Raw genomic sequence first — 21168 nt, 5'->3', positions numbered from 1 at the left:
CGTTCTCAAAAAACATCAAGGCGGTGGCCCGTTCCTGTAGGTTCATGCTCTACAACATCCGCAGAGTACGACCCTGCCTCACACAGGAAGCGGCGCAGGTCCTAATCCAGGCACTTGTCATCTCCCGTCTGGATTACTGCAACTCGCTGTTGGCTGGGCTCCCTGCCTGTGCCATTAAACCCCTACAGCTCATCCAGAACGCCGCAGCCCGTCTGGTGTTCAACCTTCCCAAGTTCTCTCACGTCACCCCGCTCCTCCGCTCTCTCCACTGGCTTCCAGTTGAAGCTCGCATCCGCTACAAGACCATGGTGCTTGCCTACGGAGCTGTGAGGGGAACGGCACCTCAGTACCTCCAGGCTCTGATCAGGCCCTACACCCAAACAAGGGCACTGCGTTCATCCACCTCTGGCCTGCTCGCCTCCCTACCACTGAGGAAGTACAGTTCCCGCTCAGCCCAGTCAAAACTGTTCGCTGCTCTGGCCCCCCAATGGTGGAACAAACTCCCTCACGACGCCAGGACAGCGGAGTCAATCACCACCTTCCGGAGACACCTGAAACCCCACCTCTTTAAGGAATACCTAGGATAGGATTAAGTAATCCTTCTCACCCCCCCTTAAAAGATTTAGATGCACTATTGTAAAGTGGCAGTTCCACTGGATGTCATAAGGTGAACGCACCAATTTGTAAGTCGCTCTGGATAAGAGCGTCTGCTAAATGACTTAAATGTAAATGTAAATGTAATTAAGGCTATGAGTTTCTCCTGGTTAGGTCACGTGGTCAGGACAAACACCAGTTTTAAAAGTGTGCAGGAACTTCTCTGAGGAAACTGTGGTTTTTGATTAGTTCATAGAGAAAAGGGAAACCATACGACCTGTTCAAACAGCAATTTCTATATCTCTACATACAGTACCTGTACTATAATGCTAACTAACTATCAATAACCTGAACAGGTTAGAAATAATTACCCAAGAATAAGCATGATAAAAGCAAATGTCATAGGAGAATGGGGAAAGTAAATCAGAACATGTCAGCATCAGTGGAGGGAGGGGAGGACCATCCTACTCAGTGAATTTCAGAATTTAAAAAAATAATTAAACATGAAAAAAGTTCTCCTTTTTAGATAAAACTGTACTAAATATAGTCACGTCACCAAATACCTTAGTAAAACACACTGTTTTGCAATGAAGGTCTACAGTAGTCTCAACAACACACTCTAGGCTAGCACCATGGTGTAGTCGGAGGACAGCTATTGACTTCGATACAAAACCTAGGAGGCTTGTATGCCTTAACCCCTTCCATAGACCTACATGGTAATTATGACCATTTCCGGAGGACATCCTCCAACCAATCAAAGGATTAGGATCGGAGAATGATCCTAATGTGGTGTATCGGGCTTGTTCCACACAACATTTTGGAGTTTCTTCGATCCAACATTATTAACTGGAAATAATCAACATAATAGTGATGACATAGACTATAAACTGAAGCCACGTCTCATGTGCCCGCTCATCCACAGGCACATTGAATGTTTCCTCTCCAAGCACTGTGAGTAGACCTGTCAATTGTAGCTCATTATTGTATGTAGAGTTAATCATGTACACAAACACAATCACATTATTACACATCAATGATTTTACTACTTGCTTGGACTAACTCATTCTTAGTTATTTTTTCTAACTGTGTAGTGTATTGTGTTATTGTTTTTTTGTCTTCCCAGTCAAATCCTGTCCTGCCCTCAGTGGAAGAGTTGAGCTCTTCTCCAACACCATCCATCCATGATGAGCCTGTCCTGCACTGAAGCCTATGAACACCTCAACCCCTGCCGTGCACTGAAGTCAAGCCTCTGAACACCTCAACTCATACCTCACACCCTCATTCAATCACTTATGTGATCCCTACCCAACACCTGGCCCATCTGAACAATCGGGAGAGAAGGGCCTTAGTCAGGGAGGTGACCAAGAACCTGATGGTCACTCTGACAGAGCTCCAGAGTTCATCTGTGGAGATGGGAGATCCTCCCAGAAGGACAACCATCTCTGTAGCACTCCACCAATCAGGCCTTTATGGTAGAGTGGCCTGACGGAAGCCACTCCTCGGTAAAATGCACACAGCAGCCCACTTGGAGTTTGCCAAAAGGCACCTAAAGGACTCTAAAATCATGAGAAACAAGATTCTCTGGTCTGATGAAACCAAGATCGAACTCTTTGGCCTGAATTCCAAGCATCACGTCTGGAGGAAACCTGGCACTATCCCTACGGTGAAGCATGGTGGTGGCAGCATCATACTGTGGTTTTTTAGCGATAGGGAATGGGAGACTAGTCAGGATCGAGGGAAAGATAAACGGAGCAATGTGCAGAGAGATCCTTGATGAAAACCTGCTCCAGAGCACTCAGGACCTCAGACTGAGGCGAAGGTTTACCTTCCAACAGGACAACGACCCTAAGAATACAGCCAAGACAACGCAGGAGTGGCTTCAGGACAAGTCTCTGAATGTCCTTGAGTGGCCCAGCCAGAGCCTGGACTTGAACCCAATCAAACATATCTGGAGAGACCTGAAAATAGCTGTGCAGTGACAATCCCCATCCAACCTACGTTCTGAATGTGCCCCACCAACTCATTGCACAGTTCCTGTCTTCATGTCATTCTGTATTTTTCCATCATGAGAAAGGCCCATGGCCCTGAAACTGTTAACAATGTTTCAAGTCAGCTATGTGGCATAACACATACATCCACACAAGCCAACAGCAGATAATATTCAATCACATACTGTATATGGTAACGGGTTATAGTGCATAACACAGAATCCTCATAATCCCCCTTTTTACACCCCCGAGGGGTGTAACCACACCATCCAATATACTAGGTTGCGGATGAACCCAGGAACTTTAAACCTTTATTTTGTGAATATATGAAGTGATGCACGTCCCTTTGTTGATTAACATATATATAAACTGTTTTTGATTCCCCCTTTTGACACCCACAAGGGTGTCACTCATTATCCTTTATTTCAGCAGTCCCAACATAATAATATGTTAATAGCATTTCATGAAAATATATATATATATTTTTTTACAGAAATACAGAAAAGAAAAATCAACAAAGAAAAATAGAAAAAAAATCAACAAATGATATATGCTTTTGTCTCCCCCTTTTGACACCCACAAGGGTGGATAAAACTTTATTGTTTATTGACATGTTAGATATAGGATAAAACTTTGATCATGGAAAACAGAGTAAAGCAAAGCAAAGCATTATTATAAACCATCTGGTCCTCTCAGCTACTCCTATCCTGTACCAGGTGGGCTCCTTGCCACCCAGGGACTCCAAACCTTCACATAAGAGAGGACAAGTTATATCGTACACGTTATGTATTTAAGAAGTTATCATTCCACGACCTCACCCACAGCAAACCAGGGGTCATCCTCAGTCAGCCCCATCTTTCCCCGGAAGTTAGATTCCGTATCTCCTTCAGGAGCATCAAGCAAGGGCATCATACCTGAAGCCTGTACCACATCTGTAACAGACTTCTTCAAACAAGGTATGATGCAAGCAGCACAACACATCAATAACTGACATGATGACTCCTTGCTGTCCCCAGTCCACCTGGCCATGCTGCTGCTCCAGTTTCAACTGTTCTGCCTTACTATTATTCAACCATGCTGGTCATTTATGAACATTTGAACATCTTGGCCACGTTCTATTATAATCTCCACCCGGCACAGCCAGAAGAGGACTGGCCACCCCACATATGCTCTCTCTAATTCTCTCTTTCTTTCTCTCTCTCGGAGGACCTGAGCCCTAGGACCGTGCCCCAGGACTACCGGACATGATGACTCCTTGCTGTCCCCAGTCCACCTGACTGTGCTGCTGCTCCACCCGGCACAGCCAGAAGAGGACTGGCCACCCCACATAGCCTGGTTCCTCTCTAGGTTTCTTCCTAGGTTTTGGCCTTTCTAGGGAGTTTTTCCTAGCCACCGTGCTTTTACCACCAGTGATGCATACTCACCCAGCCACACCCCCATCCAAGACATCCAGCCAGACTCCTCCACCCCAGCCACGCCCTTCATTTATGCCGAAAGCTCGTCCAACCCAACCAATGCTTTTGATATACTCCCATCAGGACTGGTATTATTAGGTATAAATGTACAACATTGTTCACCAAACATTTTGCAAACGACTCCCTGACTGGCCAGGATCATATCTAAAGTCAATCTATTCTGCCTGACGGTCCTGGTAGTAGCCTCCAATTGCTCAGCCATACCAGTAAGAGTTGTGTGGGTGTAATTAACAAAACATTGTTGATTATAGTATATATCATTTATCCATTAGGTCTGTTTGGCATCCACAATAGCGGGGCCAAGAATTGGTAGTAGATTCCATAAACCATAATTCCCATTTAGGACCTGGAATTCCCGAGGAACACCTACTGGCACACCTAGTAGGTTGAAATGTATATTATCTGTTTCCTCAGACCAAGGTGTATCACGCTTATATCTGGAGTACGGGTGAACATCATTAGGTGCTTTTCTAGTAGATCCCAGGAGCTGATTAGCTGTAACTTCGATAATGGTTAGTGGTATTATCAGACTGGCTAAAGCACACGTACCCTGCCAGTTACCTCTAAGGACAGGTGTTAAATGCCTGTTTGGGCCACACATCCACCATACATCAGCAACACCCTTAGTTTGATTCAAGCCTTTCACTGGCCCGGTGGCATTAATGGTTATGTTATTACTACAATCTGCTGCAGGCAACCACCCATAGTCAAAACCCCTACCTGTATCAGTGATGCAACTGTAGTTACCTCCGTACGCCTTAACACCCCATGGAGCCTTTTGAGGAGGGACTTCCGGGAACACTAGAGACAGAGTCTTACAAAGGGTGGAGTTGGGTTTAACATGGTAAAAACTTTCCAGTATACACCTCCATCCTTCCCCCTTTCCCAAGGCAAATGGATGAGTAGCCAATACAGGCCTAGTATGGCCACAAATAACACAGTCCTTCCTTTGTAATGTCTGGCAGTATATCGCATGTATGCCAACCACATATTTTCCCTAACGTCATATCCAATTTCAGTACCCAATTGGTCGCTATCTGTGATATCCTTAACATTAATTACCTGGATAGGGTTTGGTAATTTGGTTGGTGGAGGCAGGGTTGGGCTTGGAGTGGTGGAGGAGTGTGTCTGGGTCTGGCTCTGGTTCATCTGGGACCGCTGTGGCCTCGGCAGCACCTTTACAGGGAACACACCCATCGTGTCTGCCCCATCCCTTTCCAGACCGAGTGTATAGGTTCCTGCATCAGAAAGCTTAATGGACTTAATGGTTCGTAGGATTTCATCGCCTTTACAGAGTTCAACAGTGCTCCCAGGTTTTCCCCATATCATGGAAAACCTATCCACCTTTGTGGGATCCCCTATGCTATAAGGATACCCTCTTCTCCAATCCCAAGACTGTCCCAAGTTGGTTATCATGTAATCCCCATACAGACACCCTCCCCCATTACACAGGTACACTGGCACCCTCCTATACACAGGTGTTAAAACCAAACTCATTTTCACACCACATTCATCAGAGAAAATATGATGACACTATAATGTAAATTTCACTGCCTTTTTGTATTAAATTACCTTAATATCAGTATTACAAATGACCCTAGATTCTCCATCCAAATGTCTTTCCAATGAGGCTGATCAGACCACAAAGGAAGGTTACAATGGAGGTCATAAGTCATACCATCCCTCCAAAGAAGTGTTTCTTACTACACTGTTCAAAAAAATAAAGGGAACACTAAAATAACACATCCTAGATCTGAATGAATGAAATATTCTTATTAAATACTTTTTTTCTTTACATAGTTGAATGTGCTGACAACAAAATCACAAAAATTATCAATGGAAATCAAATGTATCAACCCATGGAGGTCTGGATTTGGAGTCACACTCAAAATTAAAGTGGAAAACCACACTACAGGCTGATCCAACTTTGATGTAATATCCTTAAAACAAGTCAAAATGAGGCTCAGTAGTGTGTGTGGCCTCCACATGCCTGTATGACCTCCCTACAATGCCTGGGCATGCTCCTGATGAGGTGGCGGATGGTCTCCTGAGGGATCTCCTCCCAGACCTGGACTAAAGCATCTGCCAACTCCTGGACAGTCTGTGGTGCAACGTGGCGCTAGTGGATGGAGCGAGACATGATGTCCCAGATGTGCTCAATTGGATTCAGGTCTGGGGAACGGGCGGGCCAGTCCATAGCAATAATGCCTTCCTCTTGCAGGAACTGCTGACACACTCCAGCCACATGAGGTCTAGCATTGTCTTGCATTAGGAGAAACCCAGGGCCAACCGCACCAGCATATGGTCTCACAAGGGGTCTGAGGATCTCATATCGGTACCTAATGGCAGTCAGGCTACCTCTGGCGAGCACATGGAGGGCTGTGCGCCCCCCCCAAAGAAATGCCACCCCACACCATGACTGACCCACCGCCAAACCGGTCATGCTGGAGGATGTTGCAGGCAGCAGAACGTACTCCACGGCGTCTCCAGACTGTCACGTCTGTCACATGCGCTCAGTGTGAACCTGCTTTCATCTGTGAAGAGCACAGGGCGCCAGTGGCGAATTTGCCAATCTTGGTGTTCTCTGGCAAATGCCAAACGTCCTGCACGGTGTTGGGCTGTAAGCACAACCCCCACCTGTGGACGTCAGGCCCTCATACTACCCTCATGGAGTCTGTTTCTGACCGTTTGAGCAGTCACATGCACATTTGTGGCCTGCTGGAGGTCATTTTGCAGGGCTCTGGCAGTACTCCTCCTGCTCCTCTTTGCACAAAGGCGGAGGTAGCGGTCCTGCTGCTGGGTTGTTGCCCTCCTACGGCCTCCTCCACGTCTCCTGATGTACTGGCCTGTCTCCTGGTAGTGCCTCCATGCTCTGGACACTACGCTGACAGACACAGCAAACATTCCTTTCAAATGATTTCACCTATTTAAACTCAGAAAATAAAAACTTGAATATTCCATATGTGAGTGTACCCTATAAGATATCATGTCTCTGGGAAAATTGAATTGTACTCCCTCCAATCATTAGTTTTACATTTACTCGATGTTTCATGTAACTCATTCAATCTTTCTCCAAATAAACTCAACCTGCAATCCATTGTGGTTGTTGGTATTGTTGACCTTGTGAACCCCCTCTCTGACCCTGCCAGCTCTCTGAGTTCCTGCGTGTCCCCTATTGGCCTCTTCCCCTTTGGGGTCCAAAAGGTCCCCTACCTCTTCTCCGGACTACTCCCGATGACTGCCCACAACTCCGTGCCCAGTGACCATAGCCTCCACATCTATAACAGGTGAGGTTAGCCCCTCTGTCTGGATCTTGATTGTAGCTTGGCCATCCTGTAGAAGGTGGTTCCTTTGAGGTGTCATCAATCCCGCCATAGTCTGCACCACAGCAGGTAACAGTGTCACTGGTGTTGGCTCTAGAAGGTTGTGGTGCAGGTTGAGGAGTGCTGGTTAGAGGCATCTGTTTTGCTGGATTATCCTCTGCCAGTTGCTTCTTCAAGACTTTCTTCTGTAGTTGCTTTATTTCATCCTCTTCCTTCCTTTTTCCTCCTCTCCATCTCTCCACATGGTGTTGAGCAATCTCAGTGAATTCCATCACATTCTTCGCAGTGATCCCCACCACTTTTTCACACTCTGTGCGCACCTGGTCCGGCAGCCCTTTCATGCACTGTTCCAGAAATATATGTTTCATCTCATTCTTATCTGGCTCAGCATTCCAGGCCTGTCTCCACAGGATCCTGGCTTTTTTCATATAAACCGGCACAGTTTCATCCTCTTCTAGGGTCAATGATTTCATCAACTGAGGCCTGGGTTGAGTGGGGCTATTTCCTCCTGATGGCAGTCCACATCCCATTGCGGTATTGATCAAATGGAGTCTTTATGGCAAACATCCCACCACAGATGAATCTTTGGTTAAGCTCAGATGTGGGGGCCCAACCCGGGGTGATGAAATGTACACCTGGCCCTGATGTCGGTGTGCATTGATTCAGCTTAGTCTGTTCCTTACGCCTTATTTCAATCCATTCCATGTCTTTCAGGTTCCGTTCCAGTATTTTCACTGCTCCCTCCTCCTTTCTGAGTTTGTCTTGGAGTTCATTCCATACTCTCCTCCGCTCCTCTTCTTCCTCTTGGGTATTTGTTAGGCTTGTCTCAGTCCATCTGATTCCATTATCAGAGGATCCACTTTCACTCCTGCTGTCTATGCTCATATTTCCTCCTTCCATCTGTACTTTACTTAGTTCAACCACTCCTCTGCTCAGCTCTCTGGCAGCTTCCACCAGAGCCTGTATTTCTTATTTCCTTCCCTCTGACGCCAGGCACCATTCTTGTCCACTGCTGCCATCATCTGGTCTTTTGTGGTAGTTTACTGTGGCTGAGAGATCCAGTACAGGTGCCATTATTCGTGGCCTATCATAGGGTGGTGGCGCTTTAGGGAGTTCCGGGTATAGTCTACCTCCCTGTGGTTTTGGTGGGTTTTCATCCATGCACAAAGTACTTTATATTACTTTATTTATTTATATTACTTTATTTATTTTTACTTTATAGTCCCCGACTATTTTTCATATATTCACATTCGTCTCATGTAGTCCCTGACTATCCACTCATACAGTAAATTTACACATTGCAAAATAGCGATGATCAATTAAAATTGCATTCACCACAGTTTTGTCTATATTGTTATAATATTTTCATACTAGGTATAGGGAATTATAATTTGGTAACTTACGTCAAACAGGTATTCTCACAAAATACATTTGGATAATGCCAATATGCAGAACTTTAGTTTTTTCACAATAGGTGTCTGCTTACCTTTTTGGTAGTCCGGTCTTTTTGTGAGAGACACCGTCCGACGACAGTAACGGCCAATTGGCTGGCACGCCAATGTCCAGCGAAGTCCTTCACCAGATCACATCCGGGGTCACCAATTGTTAGGGTTGCGTCAATTCGAATCTGGTATCAGGATAAATATTACAATGAGTCACCGATTGTATGCTATGTATTTTTTATTAGCTAAGCAATAAGTGGTAAATATACGGGCTCTCTGTCCCACCTCGCAGGGCAAACAGAGAACGGACTTGTTCCTGACAAAGATATTATAAATATACTCTGACAGAGGTAGTTCCTGCTTCCGAGCTGGCCTGACAGAGTAGAGACTGGACGTGGTTTAGACTCACCCAGCCTATCGTTGATTTTTGGCGCAGAGGCTGGTCCCAGCCCCCTAAGCGCTTCAGCGGTCAGTCGTTGTAGCTGTGTAGAATATACAGTTATCAGGCACCTGGCTCCTGTTATCTAAGAAAAGACCGTTTGTTCTCGCAACACTATGTTCTAAATGTGCACCCCAACTCATTGCACAGTTCCTGTCTTCATGTCATTCTGTATTTTTCCATCATGAGAAAGGCCCATGGCCCTGAAACTGTTAACAATGTTTCAAGTCAGCTATGTTGCATAACACATACATCCACACAAGCCAACAGCAGATAATATTCAATCACATATATGGTAACGGGTTATAGTGCATAACACAGAATCCTCATAGCTGCATGGCCTTCGTCAGGGAGTAACAATGTATTTGAGAGACAACAAGTGCTCATTGTGTAAATGTATTTATGTTTTCCCCAAAAAATTTGGAGACATAACATAGTTTTCATGTTGTCAACAGTCTAAGCCAGCTCCATCTGCTTTGCCCCATAGTTGAGCACGCGTTGGTTTTGTTTCTAAACAACCACCCAGTCTATGGATGTATCAATAATTGTAATTACACCGTTTTCATAATTGTGATCCTAAATTATTATGCTTCATACTGTAACATTGTGTGTGACTGGTTGAAACAGTAAAACATGGCACCTGGAAGTCAAATAACAAATGTATTTTAGTCAAAGAAGACGTCCTTTACAGCTCAGAACTACCTTTGATGGTATCCATTTTACAGCCACTTTTGCCAAATGTGAGCCGATAACACCTCTCCATGAATGGCTGACACACTGAACCATTGTGTCTGAATGTCACTGAGCTGTTTTATAAAAGGGGCAGATCAATAAAGAATGCTACAAATACAGAGAATGGAGGAACAATTACACTACAAGGGAAGTAATTTGCAAAGCAGAGCTTCGATAATGAAAGCTTTGCCAAAGCATCACAAGTACTATATAATTGTTATGTTAAAAATACATGCTTAATCATTATAATAAGCACATAATAGTAGATCTATGGAGATAGTTGTAAACCCTTGTGCACACAGAGTAGGCGTGTGTGAGCGTTGTTGAGGAGCTCTTATATGGTGCGGTGGAGATACAGAGGAAGAGGAGAGGGGGAGATGCAGTAGATTCTGGTCCACGTCCATCCGGGTCTTCGGGAAGTTCTCCAGGTTGTTCCGGCGGATCATGTTACCGGTGGTGGTCACCCCGGTGACGATGAAGGCGGTGAGGCGAACGCGGATGCAGATGCGCTCCTCGTGCTCACGCCACAGCCCGATATTGAACTCCCTGATCTCTGGGACCACGTTGGTCAGGGTGTAGGTGGCAGCACGGTCATATGGGTCAGACTGGTGCTGATCTGGGTTCAGGTGTCCTCGTTCATACAGGACTACGTCAGAGTAGTCGTCCAGCACTGCCTGGCTGTCCTCAAACTTCATGTGCAGGTAGGCGGTAAGGGAGGGTAGCATATTCCCATTCCCATCAACCTCTGCCAGCTGGAGAGAGCGGGGAGGAGGATCAGTGCATTGCTCACAGATTGTAGACACTACATTTACATTTAGCAAATGCTCTTCTCCAGAGCGACTTACATGAGCAATTAGAGCAAAGTGCCTTGTTCAAGGGCACAGATAGATTTTTCACCTAGTGGGCTCAGGGATTTGAACCAGCAATCTTTCGATTACTGGCCCAACGCTCTTAACCACTGGGCTACCTTCCACCATACTACACAGTTATAAACATACACAACACTGGAATTTTGTTTATGGTATGTTGGATGAAGTATCCAATTAAATGGAACAAATGTAAGCAATGTGTCAAAATAACTATATGGATAATACTGATGAGGCTGGACCAAAGTGTCACACCCTTATCTGTTTCACCTGTCTTTGTGCTCGTCTCCACCCCCCCCTCCAGGTGTGGGCTCTTGGCTGGGCTACGGCAGTGTGGGAGCAACAATCCACAGTTTGTCTCAGTCTGGAGGAATTCGGGGCAGAGGTACGTAAAGTGTTAGATTCTCTGTAAGCTGCTCCAACTACGTCAGGATTCCCGTAGTGTGGCAGACTATGCAGTGGATTTTTGCACGTTGGCGGCTGAGAGTGCCTGGAACCCGGAAGCCCTGTTCGACACATTCCTTCACGGATTATTGGAGGTGATTAAAGACGAGCTCGCAGCCCGGGAGCTGCCCCTGGACCTCGACTCCCTCATAGCCTTGACCATCCGGATCGATGTGCAGCTACGAGAATGTAGGAGGGAGAGGGAGTCTGTTCCCTGTTGCCGACGCTCATCCTCGATTTCCACCTCGCCTCCGAGGAATCCTGGAAATCCCCAAACGTCCACATTTCCGAGTGGATCAGATGTCACCTGAGTTCTCTCGGAAGTCAGCGAGGGCTGTCAAGTCATCTCCTCCAGAGCCCTTGCAACTGGGCAGGGCTAGATTGTCTCCTGCTGAGTGCTTATGCAGACTAAACACCCAGACCTGTCTGTATTGTGGAGCTATGGGACATGTCTTATCTACCTGCCCATTTAAAGCCCAGGCTTATCAAGTAGGAACGAGTACGCTGGTGAGCCGTATGGGGAGTTTCCCATCTTCGATTTCTCGTACCCCAATCCATACTATCCTGTTGTGGGGTGACCAGCCCAAATCTCTTCGGGTGTTAATTTACTCTGGGGCTGACGAGAGCTTTATGAACGCTACCCTGGTGTCGGAGCTGGGAATACCCACACAACCCCTCTCTATTCCTATGGACGTCAGAGCGCTGGATGGGCGCTCTATTGGCAGAGTCACCCACACGATGTTTCCCAATTAACCTGAGAGTGTCGGTTAATCACAGTGAGTCTATGCAGTTCCTGCCCATTAAATCCCCTCATGCACCCGTGGTTTTGGGATTTTCCTGGATCCAGAGGCATAATCCTCTGATCGACTGGGCATTTTGGACCTCTCCGCCGTTTCTGCCGAATACCAGGACCTCCGGGAGGTTTTCAGCAAAACCCGTGCCACCGCACTTCCTCCTCATGGGCCCTATGACTGCACCATCGACCTTCTCCTAGCCACTACACCGCCTCGGGGGCGGCTTTATTACCTGTCAGGTAAGAGACCAAGGCGAAGGAGAGGTATATTGAGGACTCCCTGGCTGTAGGGGGTATCCGTCCTTCTGACTCTGCCACTCGTATATCGACTGCCGGGGCCTGAATGACATCACGGTTAAAAACTGATACCCGCTTCCAATCACTGCCTCGACTTTTGAGCCTTTCCAGGGGTGCTACCATCTTCTCCAAGTTGGACCTCCAGAAGGCCTACCATCTGGTATGGATACGGGAAGGGGACAAGTGGAAGACCGCCTTTAACACGGCTAACGGACACTATGAATACCTAGTGATGCCATTCGGACTGACCAATGCTTCTGCTGTGTTCCAGGCCCTGATTAACAACGTTCTCCGTGACATGTTGAACCGGTTCGTGTTCATCTACTTTAATTACATTTTCGTTTTTTCCCACTCGTTTCAAGAACATGTCCTCCATGTCAGACAAGTCCTCCAGCATCTTCTGGAGAACCAGCTGTTCGTCAAAGTGGAGAAATGCGAATTCCATCGCTCCACCATCTCCTTCCTTGGATACATCATAGCTGCAGGCAACATACAGATGGATCCTGGAAAGGTGAGAGCGGTGGTGGATTGGCCGCAACCCACACTCCTGAGAGCAGCTGCAACGCTTCCTGGGGTTCGTCCATTTCTACCGCCGGTTAATCCGGGGCTACAGAACCCTGGATCCCCCCCTTTCAGCACTCACCTCTCCCAAGGTCCTGTTTAAGTGGTCTCCAGTTGCAGACCAGGTGTTCTTGGACCTCAAGATAAATTCACTACTGCCCCTATCCTAATCCACCCGGATCCGTCCTGGCGGTTTGTGGTGGAGGTCGACGCTTCAGATGTCGAAGTGGGGTCTGTCCTGTCCTCTCCCATTGTCTCAACATCATGGAAAGGAATTACGACGTGGGTAACCATGAGCTACTTGCAGTGAATATGTCATTGAAGGAGTGGAGGCACTGGTTAGAGGGGGCGGAACACCCATTCATGGTGTGGACAGATCACAAGAACCTAGAATATCTCCGCACCGCCAAGCGCCTGAACTCCAGGCAAACACGATGGGCCCTCTTATTCACCCATTTCAACTTCACCATCTCCTACCGCCCGAGTTCCAAGAATGTGAAGCCGGACGCACTGACATGCCTCTATAGCCCCGGGGGGGGGTGCACGGCTAACTGGATGTTTGTCCTGGACTCTGCCCTGGAATGGGCTCATTCAGACCCAGGCTTTTGTACAACAATGTTTTTGATAGCCCACTTTGGTTCCTGACGTATCTGTGTTCGTCGCAGCCTGCACCGTGTGTAACCAGAATAAGACTCCTCAGCAAGCACCGGCTGACCTCCTGCAACTACTTCTTGTCCCTCAACGTCCCTGGTCACGTATATCCCTGGCCTTCATCACGGGTCTCCCCCTGTCTGATGGCAACACTGTTATCCTTACCATGGTGGACTGGTTTTCCAAAGCCACCCATTCCATTCCTCCTCCCAAGCTACCCTCAGCCAAGGAGACGGCCCAGCTCATGGTGCAGCACGTCTTCCGGATCCATGGACTTCCAGTGGACATGGTCTCCGACCAGGATCCTCTGTTCTCGTTCCGGTTCTGGAAGGCCAGCCTGTCCTCCGGGTCTAATGGCCAGTCGGAGCGAGCCAATCAGGACCTGGAGATGACTCTTCGCTGCCTTGTCTCTGCCAACCCCACCACCTGGAGCCAGCAACTCATGTGGGTAGAGTACGCCCGCAACACCCTCCCCTGCTCAGCCGCTGGTCACACGCCTTTTGTGTGTTCCCTGGTATATCAGCCCCCGCTCTTCCCGGAGCAAGAGGTCAGCATGCCCTCGGCCCAGATGTTCGTTCGCCGCTGTTGCATATCTGGAAGAGAGCCTGGTCGGCTCTTCTCAAGACCATCTCCAGGTATTGACTACAGACTGACTGCCACCGGACCTCGTCTCCCCGTTATCGTCTCAGGCAGAGGGTATGGCTGTCCACTTAGGACCTGCCCCTCCGGGTGAAGTCCCGCAAACTTTCCCCCCGTTTTATCGGCCCTTTCCCCATCTCCAAGATTCTTAGCCCTTCTGATGTTTGTCTTCTGTTGCCCCGTACCCACTTTTCGTCTGCTTAGGATTAAACCTATGTCCCACAGACCTTGTTTCCAATCTGTCTGCATCTGCGTCTTATCCTGAGTTCTGATACAAAGGGAAAAAAGCTACAGTGTTCAGGGAAGGCTTCTATCAAACATTTAACCGGTATAACAGCTCAACTCCGGTCTCTGCAGAATAGGGACTTGAAATTACAAACATTTTCCGATAGGAAAAACATAAGGTTTTTTGCTACCTGAGAACTTTACGTTTTTTACTTTTTAATTACCGTTTATATATATATATATATATATATATATATATATATATTTTTTTTTTCCTCAACTTTTTCACTCCGGACGCTTTATCTGGACACGATTCGTCAGGACCTCCAACAGCCGAAGCTAAGTAGTAACATTAACATGATGCCTTCTAATTGCAGTCGCTGTACTCGCCTTACGGCGAGGATAGCTGTGCTACAAGCCCAGCTTCAGACGCAATCGTTAGGCAAGAGCAATTTCAGTGTAGGAAAGGATGAAACAGCGTCTGTGCCACCAGTAAGTACAGATAGTAGTATAAATCCCCTGACACAGTCCCCGCAGCCGGACAACTTTCTCACGGTTTCTGGAAGGAAATGCTGTAGGAACGCTCAACCGGTGTCGCTCATTCAGCCGCAGAAACTTCCAACTGGTTTTCCCCATTAAGCAGCGAGTCGGAGTCAGAGGCCGAGTCTTCTCTGGTCTCTACTCCTCTCGTTACGGGGTCTGAGACGCCGAAGCTTCCCACCATTAGCTCTGATAAATTGAAAACTCTAGTCATTGGCGACTCCATTACCTGCAGTATTAGACTTAAAACGAATCATCCAGCGATCATACACTGTTTACCAGGGGGCAGAGCTACCGACGTTAAGGCTAATCTGAAGATGGTGCTGGCTAAAGCTAAAACTGGCGAGTGTAGAGAGTATAGAGATATTGTTATCCACGTCGGCACCAACGATGTTAGGATGAAACAGTCAGAGATCACCAAGCGCAACATAGCTTCTGCGTGTAAATCAGCTAGAAAGATGTGTCGGCATCGAGTAATTGTCTCTGGCCCCCTCCCAGTTAGGGGGAGTGATGAGCTCTACAGCAGAGTCTCACAACTCAATCGCTGGTTGAAAACTGTTTTCTGCCCCTCCCAAAAGATAGAATTTGTAGATAATTGGCCCTCTTTCTGGGACTCACCCACAAACAGGACCAAGCCTGACCTGCTGAGGAGTGACGGACTCCATCCTAGCTGGAGGGGTGCTCTCATCTTATCTACCAACATAGACAGGGCTCTAACTCCTCTAGCTCCACAATGAAATAGGGTGCAGGCCAGGCAGCAGGCTGTTAGCCAGCCTGCCAGCATAGTGGAGTCTGCCACTAGCACAGTCAGTGTAGTCAGCATTGAGACCGTGTCTGTGCCTCAACCTAGGTTGAGCAAAACTAAACATGGCGGTGTTTGCCTTAGCAATCTCACTAGGATAAAGACCACCTCCATTCCTGTCATTATTGAAAGAGATCATGATACCTCACATCTCAAAATAGGGCTACTTAATGTTAGATCCCTTACTTCAAAGGCAATTATAGTCAATGAACTAATCACTGATCATAATCTTGATGTGATTGGCCTGACTGAAACATGGCTTAAGCCTGATGAATTTACTGTGTTAAATGAGGCCTCACCTCCTGGCTACACTAGTGACCATATCCCCCGTGCATCCCGCAAAGGCGGAGGTGTTGCTAACATTTACGATAGAAAATTTCAATTTACAAAAAAAAAAGACGTTTCCGTCTTTTGAGCTTCTAGTCATGAAATCTATGCAGCCTACTCAATCACTTTTTATAGCTACTGTTTACAGGCCTCCTGGGCCATATACAGTGTTCCTCACTGAGTTCCCTGAATTCCTATCGGACCTTGTAGTCATAGCAGATAATATTCTAATCTTTGGTGACTTTAATATTCACATGGAAAAGTCCACAGACCCACTCCAAAAGGCTTTCGGAGCCATCATCAACTCAGTGGGTTTTGTCCAACATGTCTCTGGACCCACTCACTGTCACAGTCATACGCTGGACCTAGTTTTGTCCCATGGAATAAATGTTGTGGATCTTAATGTTTTTCCTCATAATCCTGGACTATCGGACCACTATTTTATTACGTTTGCAATTGCAACAAATAATCTGCTCAGACCCCAACCAAGGAACATCAAAAGTCGTGCTATAAATTCACAGACAACACAAAGATTCCTTGATGTCCTTCCAGATTCCCTCTGTCTACCCAAGGACGCCAGAGGACAAAAATCAGTTAACCACCTAACTGAGGAACTCAATTTAACCTTGCACAATACCCTAGATGCAGTTGCACCCCTAAAAACTAAAAACATTTCTCATAAGAAACTAGCTCCCTGGTACACAGAAAATAACCGAGCTCTGAAAAAATTGGAACGGAAATGGCGCCACACCAAACTGGAAGTCTTCCGACTAGCTTGGAAAGACAGTACCGTGCAGTACCGAAGAGCCCTTACTGCTGCTCGATCATCCTATTTTTCTAACTTAATTGAGGAAAATAAGAACAATCCGAAATTCCTTTTTGATACTGTCGCAAAGCTAACTAAAAAGCAGCATTCCCCAAGAGAGGATGACTTTCACTTTAGCAGTGATAAATTCATGAACTTCATTGAGGAAAAGATTATGATTATTAGAAAGCAAATTACGGACTCCTCTTTAAATCTGCGTATTCCTTCAAAGCTCAGTTGTCCTGAGTCTGCACAACTCTCCCAGGACCTAGGATCAAGAGAGACACTCAAGTGTTTTAGTACTATATCTCTTGACACAATGATGAAAATAATCATGGCCTCTAAACCTTCAAGCTGCATACTGGACGCTATTCCAACTAAACTATTGAAAGAGCTGCTTCCTGTGCTTGGCCCTCCTATGTTGAACATAATAAACGGCTCTCTATCCACCGGATGTGTACCAAACTCACTAAAAGTGGCAGTAATAAAGCCTCTCTTGAAAAAGCCAAACCTTGACCCAGAAAATATAAAAAACTATCGGCCTATATCGAATCTTCCATTCCTCTCAACATTTTTAGAAAAGGCTGTTGCGCAGCAACTCACTGCCTTCCTGAAGACAAACAATGTATACGAAATGCTTCAGTCTGGTTTTAGACCCCATCATAGCACTGAGACAGCACTTGTGAAGGTGGTGAATGACAATTTAATGGCATCGGACCGAGGCTCTGCATGTGTCCTTGTTCTCCTAGACCTTAGTGCTGCTTTTGATACCATCGATCACCGCATTCTTTTGGAGAGATTGGAAACCCAAATTGGTCTACACGGATAAGTTCTGGCCTGGTTTAGATCTTATCTGTCGGAAAGATATCAGTTTGTCTCTGTGAATGGTTTGTCCTCTGACAAATCAACTGTAAATTTCGGTGTTCCTCAAGGTTCCGTTTTAGGACCACTATTGTTTTCACTATATATTTTACCTCTTGGGGATGTTATTCGAAAACATAATGTTAACTTTCACTGCTATGCGGATGACACACAGCTGTACATTTCAATGAAACATGGTGAAGCCCCAAAATTGCCCTTGCTAGAAGCATGTGTTTCAGACATAAGGAAGTGGATGGCTGCAAACTTTCTAGTTTTAAACTCGGACAAAACAGAGACGCTTGTTCTAGGTCCCAAGAAACAAAGAGATATTCTGTTGAATCTGACAATTAATCTTAATGGTTGTACAGTCGTCTCAAATAAAACTGTGAAGGACCTCAGCGTTACTCTGGACCCTGATCTCTCTTTTGAAGAACATATCAAGACCATTTCAAGGACAGCTTTTTTTTCCATCTACGTAACATTGCAAAAATCAGAAACTTTCTGTCCAAAAATTATGCAGAAAAATTCATCCATGCTTTTGTCACTTCTAGGTTAGACTACTGCAATGCTCTACTTTCCGGCTACCCAGATAAAGCACTAAATAAACTTCAGTTGGTGCTAAATATGGCTGCGAGAATCCTGTCTACAACCCAAAAATTTGATCATATTACTCCAGTGCTAGCCTCTCTACACTGGCTTCCTGTCAAAGCAAGGGCTGATTTCAAGGTTTTACTGCTAACCTACAAAGCATTACATGGGCTTGCTCCTACCTATCTCTCTGATTTGGTCCTGCCGTACATACCTACACGTACCCTACGGTCACAAGACGCAGGCCTCCTAATTGTCTCTAGAATTTCTAAGCAAACAGCTGGAGGCAGGGCTTTCTCCTATAGAGCTCCATTTTTATGGAACGGTCTGCCTACCCATGTCAGAGACGCAAACTCGGTCTCAACCTTTAAGTCTTTACTGAAGACTCATCTCTTCAGTGGGTCATATGATTGAGTGTAGTCTGGCCCAGGAGTGTGAAGGTGAACGGAAAGGCTCGGAGCAACGAACCGCCCTTGCTGTCTCTGCCTGGCCGGTTCCCCTCTTTCCACTGGGATTCTCTGCCTCTAACCCTATTACAGGGGCTGAGTCACTGGCTTACTAGTGCTCTTTCATGCCGTCCCTAGGAGGGATGCGTCACTTGAGTGGGTTAAGTCACTGATGTGATCTTCCTGTCTGGGTTGGCGCCCCCCCCTTGGGTTGTGCCGTGGCGGAGATCTTTGTGGGCTATACTCGGCCTTGTCTCAGGATGGTAAGTTGGTGGTTGAAGATATCCCTCTAGTGGTGTGGGGGCTGTGCTTTGGCAAGTGGATGGGGTTATATCCTTCCTGTTTGGCCCTGTCCGGGGATATCATCGGTTGGGGCCACAGTGTCTCCTGACCTCTCCTGTCTCAGCCTCCAGTATTTATGCTGCAGTAGTTTATGTGTCGGGGGGCTAGGGTCAGTTTGTTATATCTGGAGTACTTCTTCTGTCTTATTCGGTGTCTTGTGTGAATTTAAGTATGTTCTCTCTAATTCTCTCTTTCTTTCTCTCTCTCGAAGGACCTGAGCCCTAAGACCATGCCTCAGGACTACCTGGCCTGATGACTCCTTGCTGTCCCCAGTCCACCTGGCCGTGCTGCTGCTTCAGTTTCAGAATCCTGACCTGTTCACCGGACGTGCTACCTGTCCCAGATCTGCTGTTTTCAAATCTCTAGAGACAGCAGGAGTGGTAGAGATACTCTTAATGATCGGATATGAAAAGCCAACTGACATTTACTCCTGAGATGCTGATTGCTGCACCCTCCACAACTACTGTGATTATTATTATTTGACATGCTGGTCATTTATGAACATTTGAACATCTTGGCCATGTTCTGTTATAATCTCCACCCGGCACAGCCAGAAGAGGACTGGCCACCCCTCATAGCCTGGTTCCTCTCTAGGTTTCTTCCTAGGTTTTGGCCTTTCTAGGGAGTTTTTCCTAGCCACTATGCTTCTACACCTGCATTGCTTGCTGTTTGGGGTTTTAGGCTGGGTTTCTGTACAGCACTTTGAGATATCAGCTGATGTACGAAGGGCTATATAAATAAATTTGATTTGATTTGAGACTTACAAAAACAGCAATAAACAGTTTGACCGACCTGTGTTTCATACATCCAGGAGTGGTCCACACGCCGTTCTCCCTCTGTCTTCTTGAAGGAGTAGGCTGAGTAGACAGGGATGCGTTTCTGGGGGTCGTACAAGGTCACAAAGTGTGGCTTGTCGGCATAGCGCTGACAGATCTTCTTCAGTTCATTAATGATTCCCCGTGGTGGGGTTCCCATATATAAGGAGTTCTTGCATCGCTCTACATGGTTGAAGTCCTCGACCACAGTGGCTTGAGGTGCACTATGGAACAGGGCGAACGCCAACACCAAACAGCCTGGCGATAATTGCATGGCTCTTACCAGCATGACTGCAGGAGAGTGAAATGAAAGACAAGGTAAGGTGTGCAGTTAGAATTTAAATGCCAAAGCCCAGATATGCAAAGTGAGTAAATAATGTGATAGAGGGATCCAACCATTTTTTGTGGAGTGAATGACAAGAACACGTGTTGGCTTGTTCTCTATTATCCAATCAGCATAGTCTTATGTGAACTTATGTGAATTTACTGTAACTGGTGGGGGAATAATAGAATATAGCAATTGTACCCTAACTTACAAGGACTCCATTCCACACTTTACCATCTATCTAGAAGTGGCCTGCGCACAATCCCCAAAGCAGCCAGGGACACAGTAACAAATATCAGCCTGAGAGACTATCCCATTTCTACCATTAATCTAGCAATTTAGGGGGAACTTTAGGGCGAACAGCATGACCAGGAACTTGACCAAGCATAAATGCCATAAAGACCCTGTCATCTTGGCAGAGGAGGTAGTACACTCACTAGGGAGGCTATAGACCCCTCAAAGTTAACTCCAGTTCCACAGTGTTTTTTCATTGTGCCCTTCTAATCATGGACTGATTTAATGGGTGCAATTAATTAACAGGTAGAACAGAAAACCAGTAGGCTCCAGACCTCATAGGCTAAGAGTTGAATATCCCTGTTATAGGCTATAGGCCAGGGATTTCCAACCCTGTTCCTGGTGAGCTACCGCCCTATAGGTTTTCACTCCAACCCTAATCCAACACACCTGATTCTAATAATTAGCTGGTTGATAAACTGAACCAGGTTAGTAACAACTGGGGTTAAAGCAAAAACCTACAGGAAGGTAGCTCTCCAAGAACAGGGTTGGAGACCCCTGCTATAGGCTAAAGGATTACATCAAATTCTTAGGCGGTATATCACATCTTCTGC

The 21168-nt window shown here is 46.4% G+C and overlaps 1 protein-coding gene across 1 annotated transcript; it reads right to left on the bottom strand.

The window, feature by feature from the left end:
• Nucleotides 1–9013: 9013 nt before the first annotated feature.
• On the bottom strand, nt 9014–20281 carry LOC115135682 (uncharacterized). Its single transcript, XM_029670602.2, has 2 exons — nt 19973–20281; nt 9014–10745 (listed from the first exon to the last, which is right to left on the bottom strand). Exons 1-2 carry the CDS (start codon nt 20267–20269, stop codon nt 10230–10232), a joined length of 813 nt encoding a protein of 270 aa, XP_029526462.2. The 5' UTR covers nt 20270–20281; the 3' UTR covers nt 9014–10229.
• Nucleotides 20282–21168: the final 887 nt, after the last annotated feature.

The sequence above is a fragment of the Oncorhynchus nerka genome, linkage group LG10 (assembly GCF_034236695.1).
Source record: "Oncorhynchus nerka isolate Pitt River linkage group LG10, Oner_Uvic_2.0, whole genome shotgun sequence".
In the NCBI taxonomy this organism is placed as follows: Eukaryota; Metazoa; Chordata; class Actinopteri; order Salmoniformes; family Salmonidae; genus Oncorhynchus; species Oncorhynchus nerka.
This window is presented reverse-complemented; position numbering and strand designations above follow the sequence as displayed.

Coding starts and splice junctions, on each gene's coding strand:
- LOC115135682 (XM_029670602.2), bottom strand. CDS start 20,269: ATGCAATTATCGCCAGGCTGTTTGGTGTTGGCGTTCGCCCTGTTCCAT. Junction 10,746..19,972: donor CCTGGATGTATGAAACACAG/GTCGGTCAAACT, acceptor CGCTCTCTCCAG/CTGGCAGAGGTTGATGGGAA.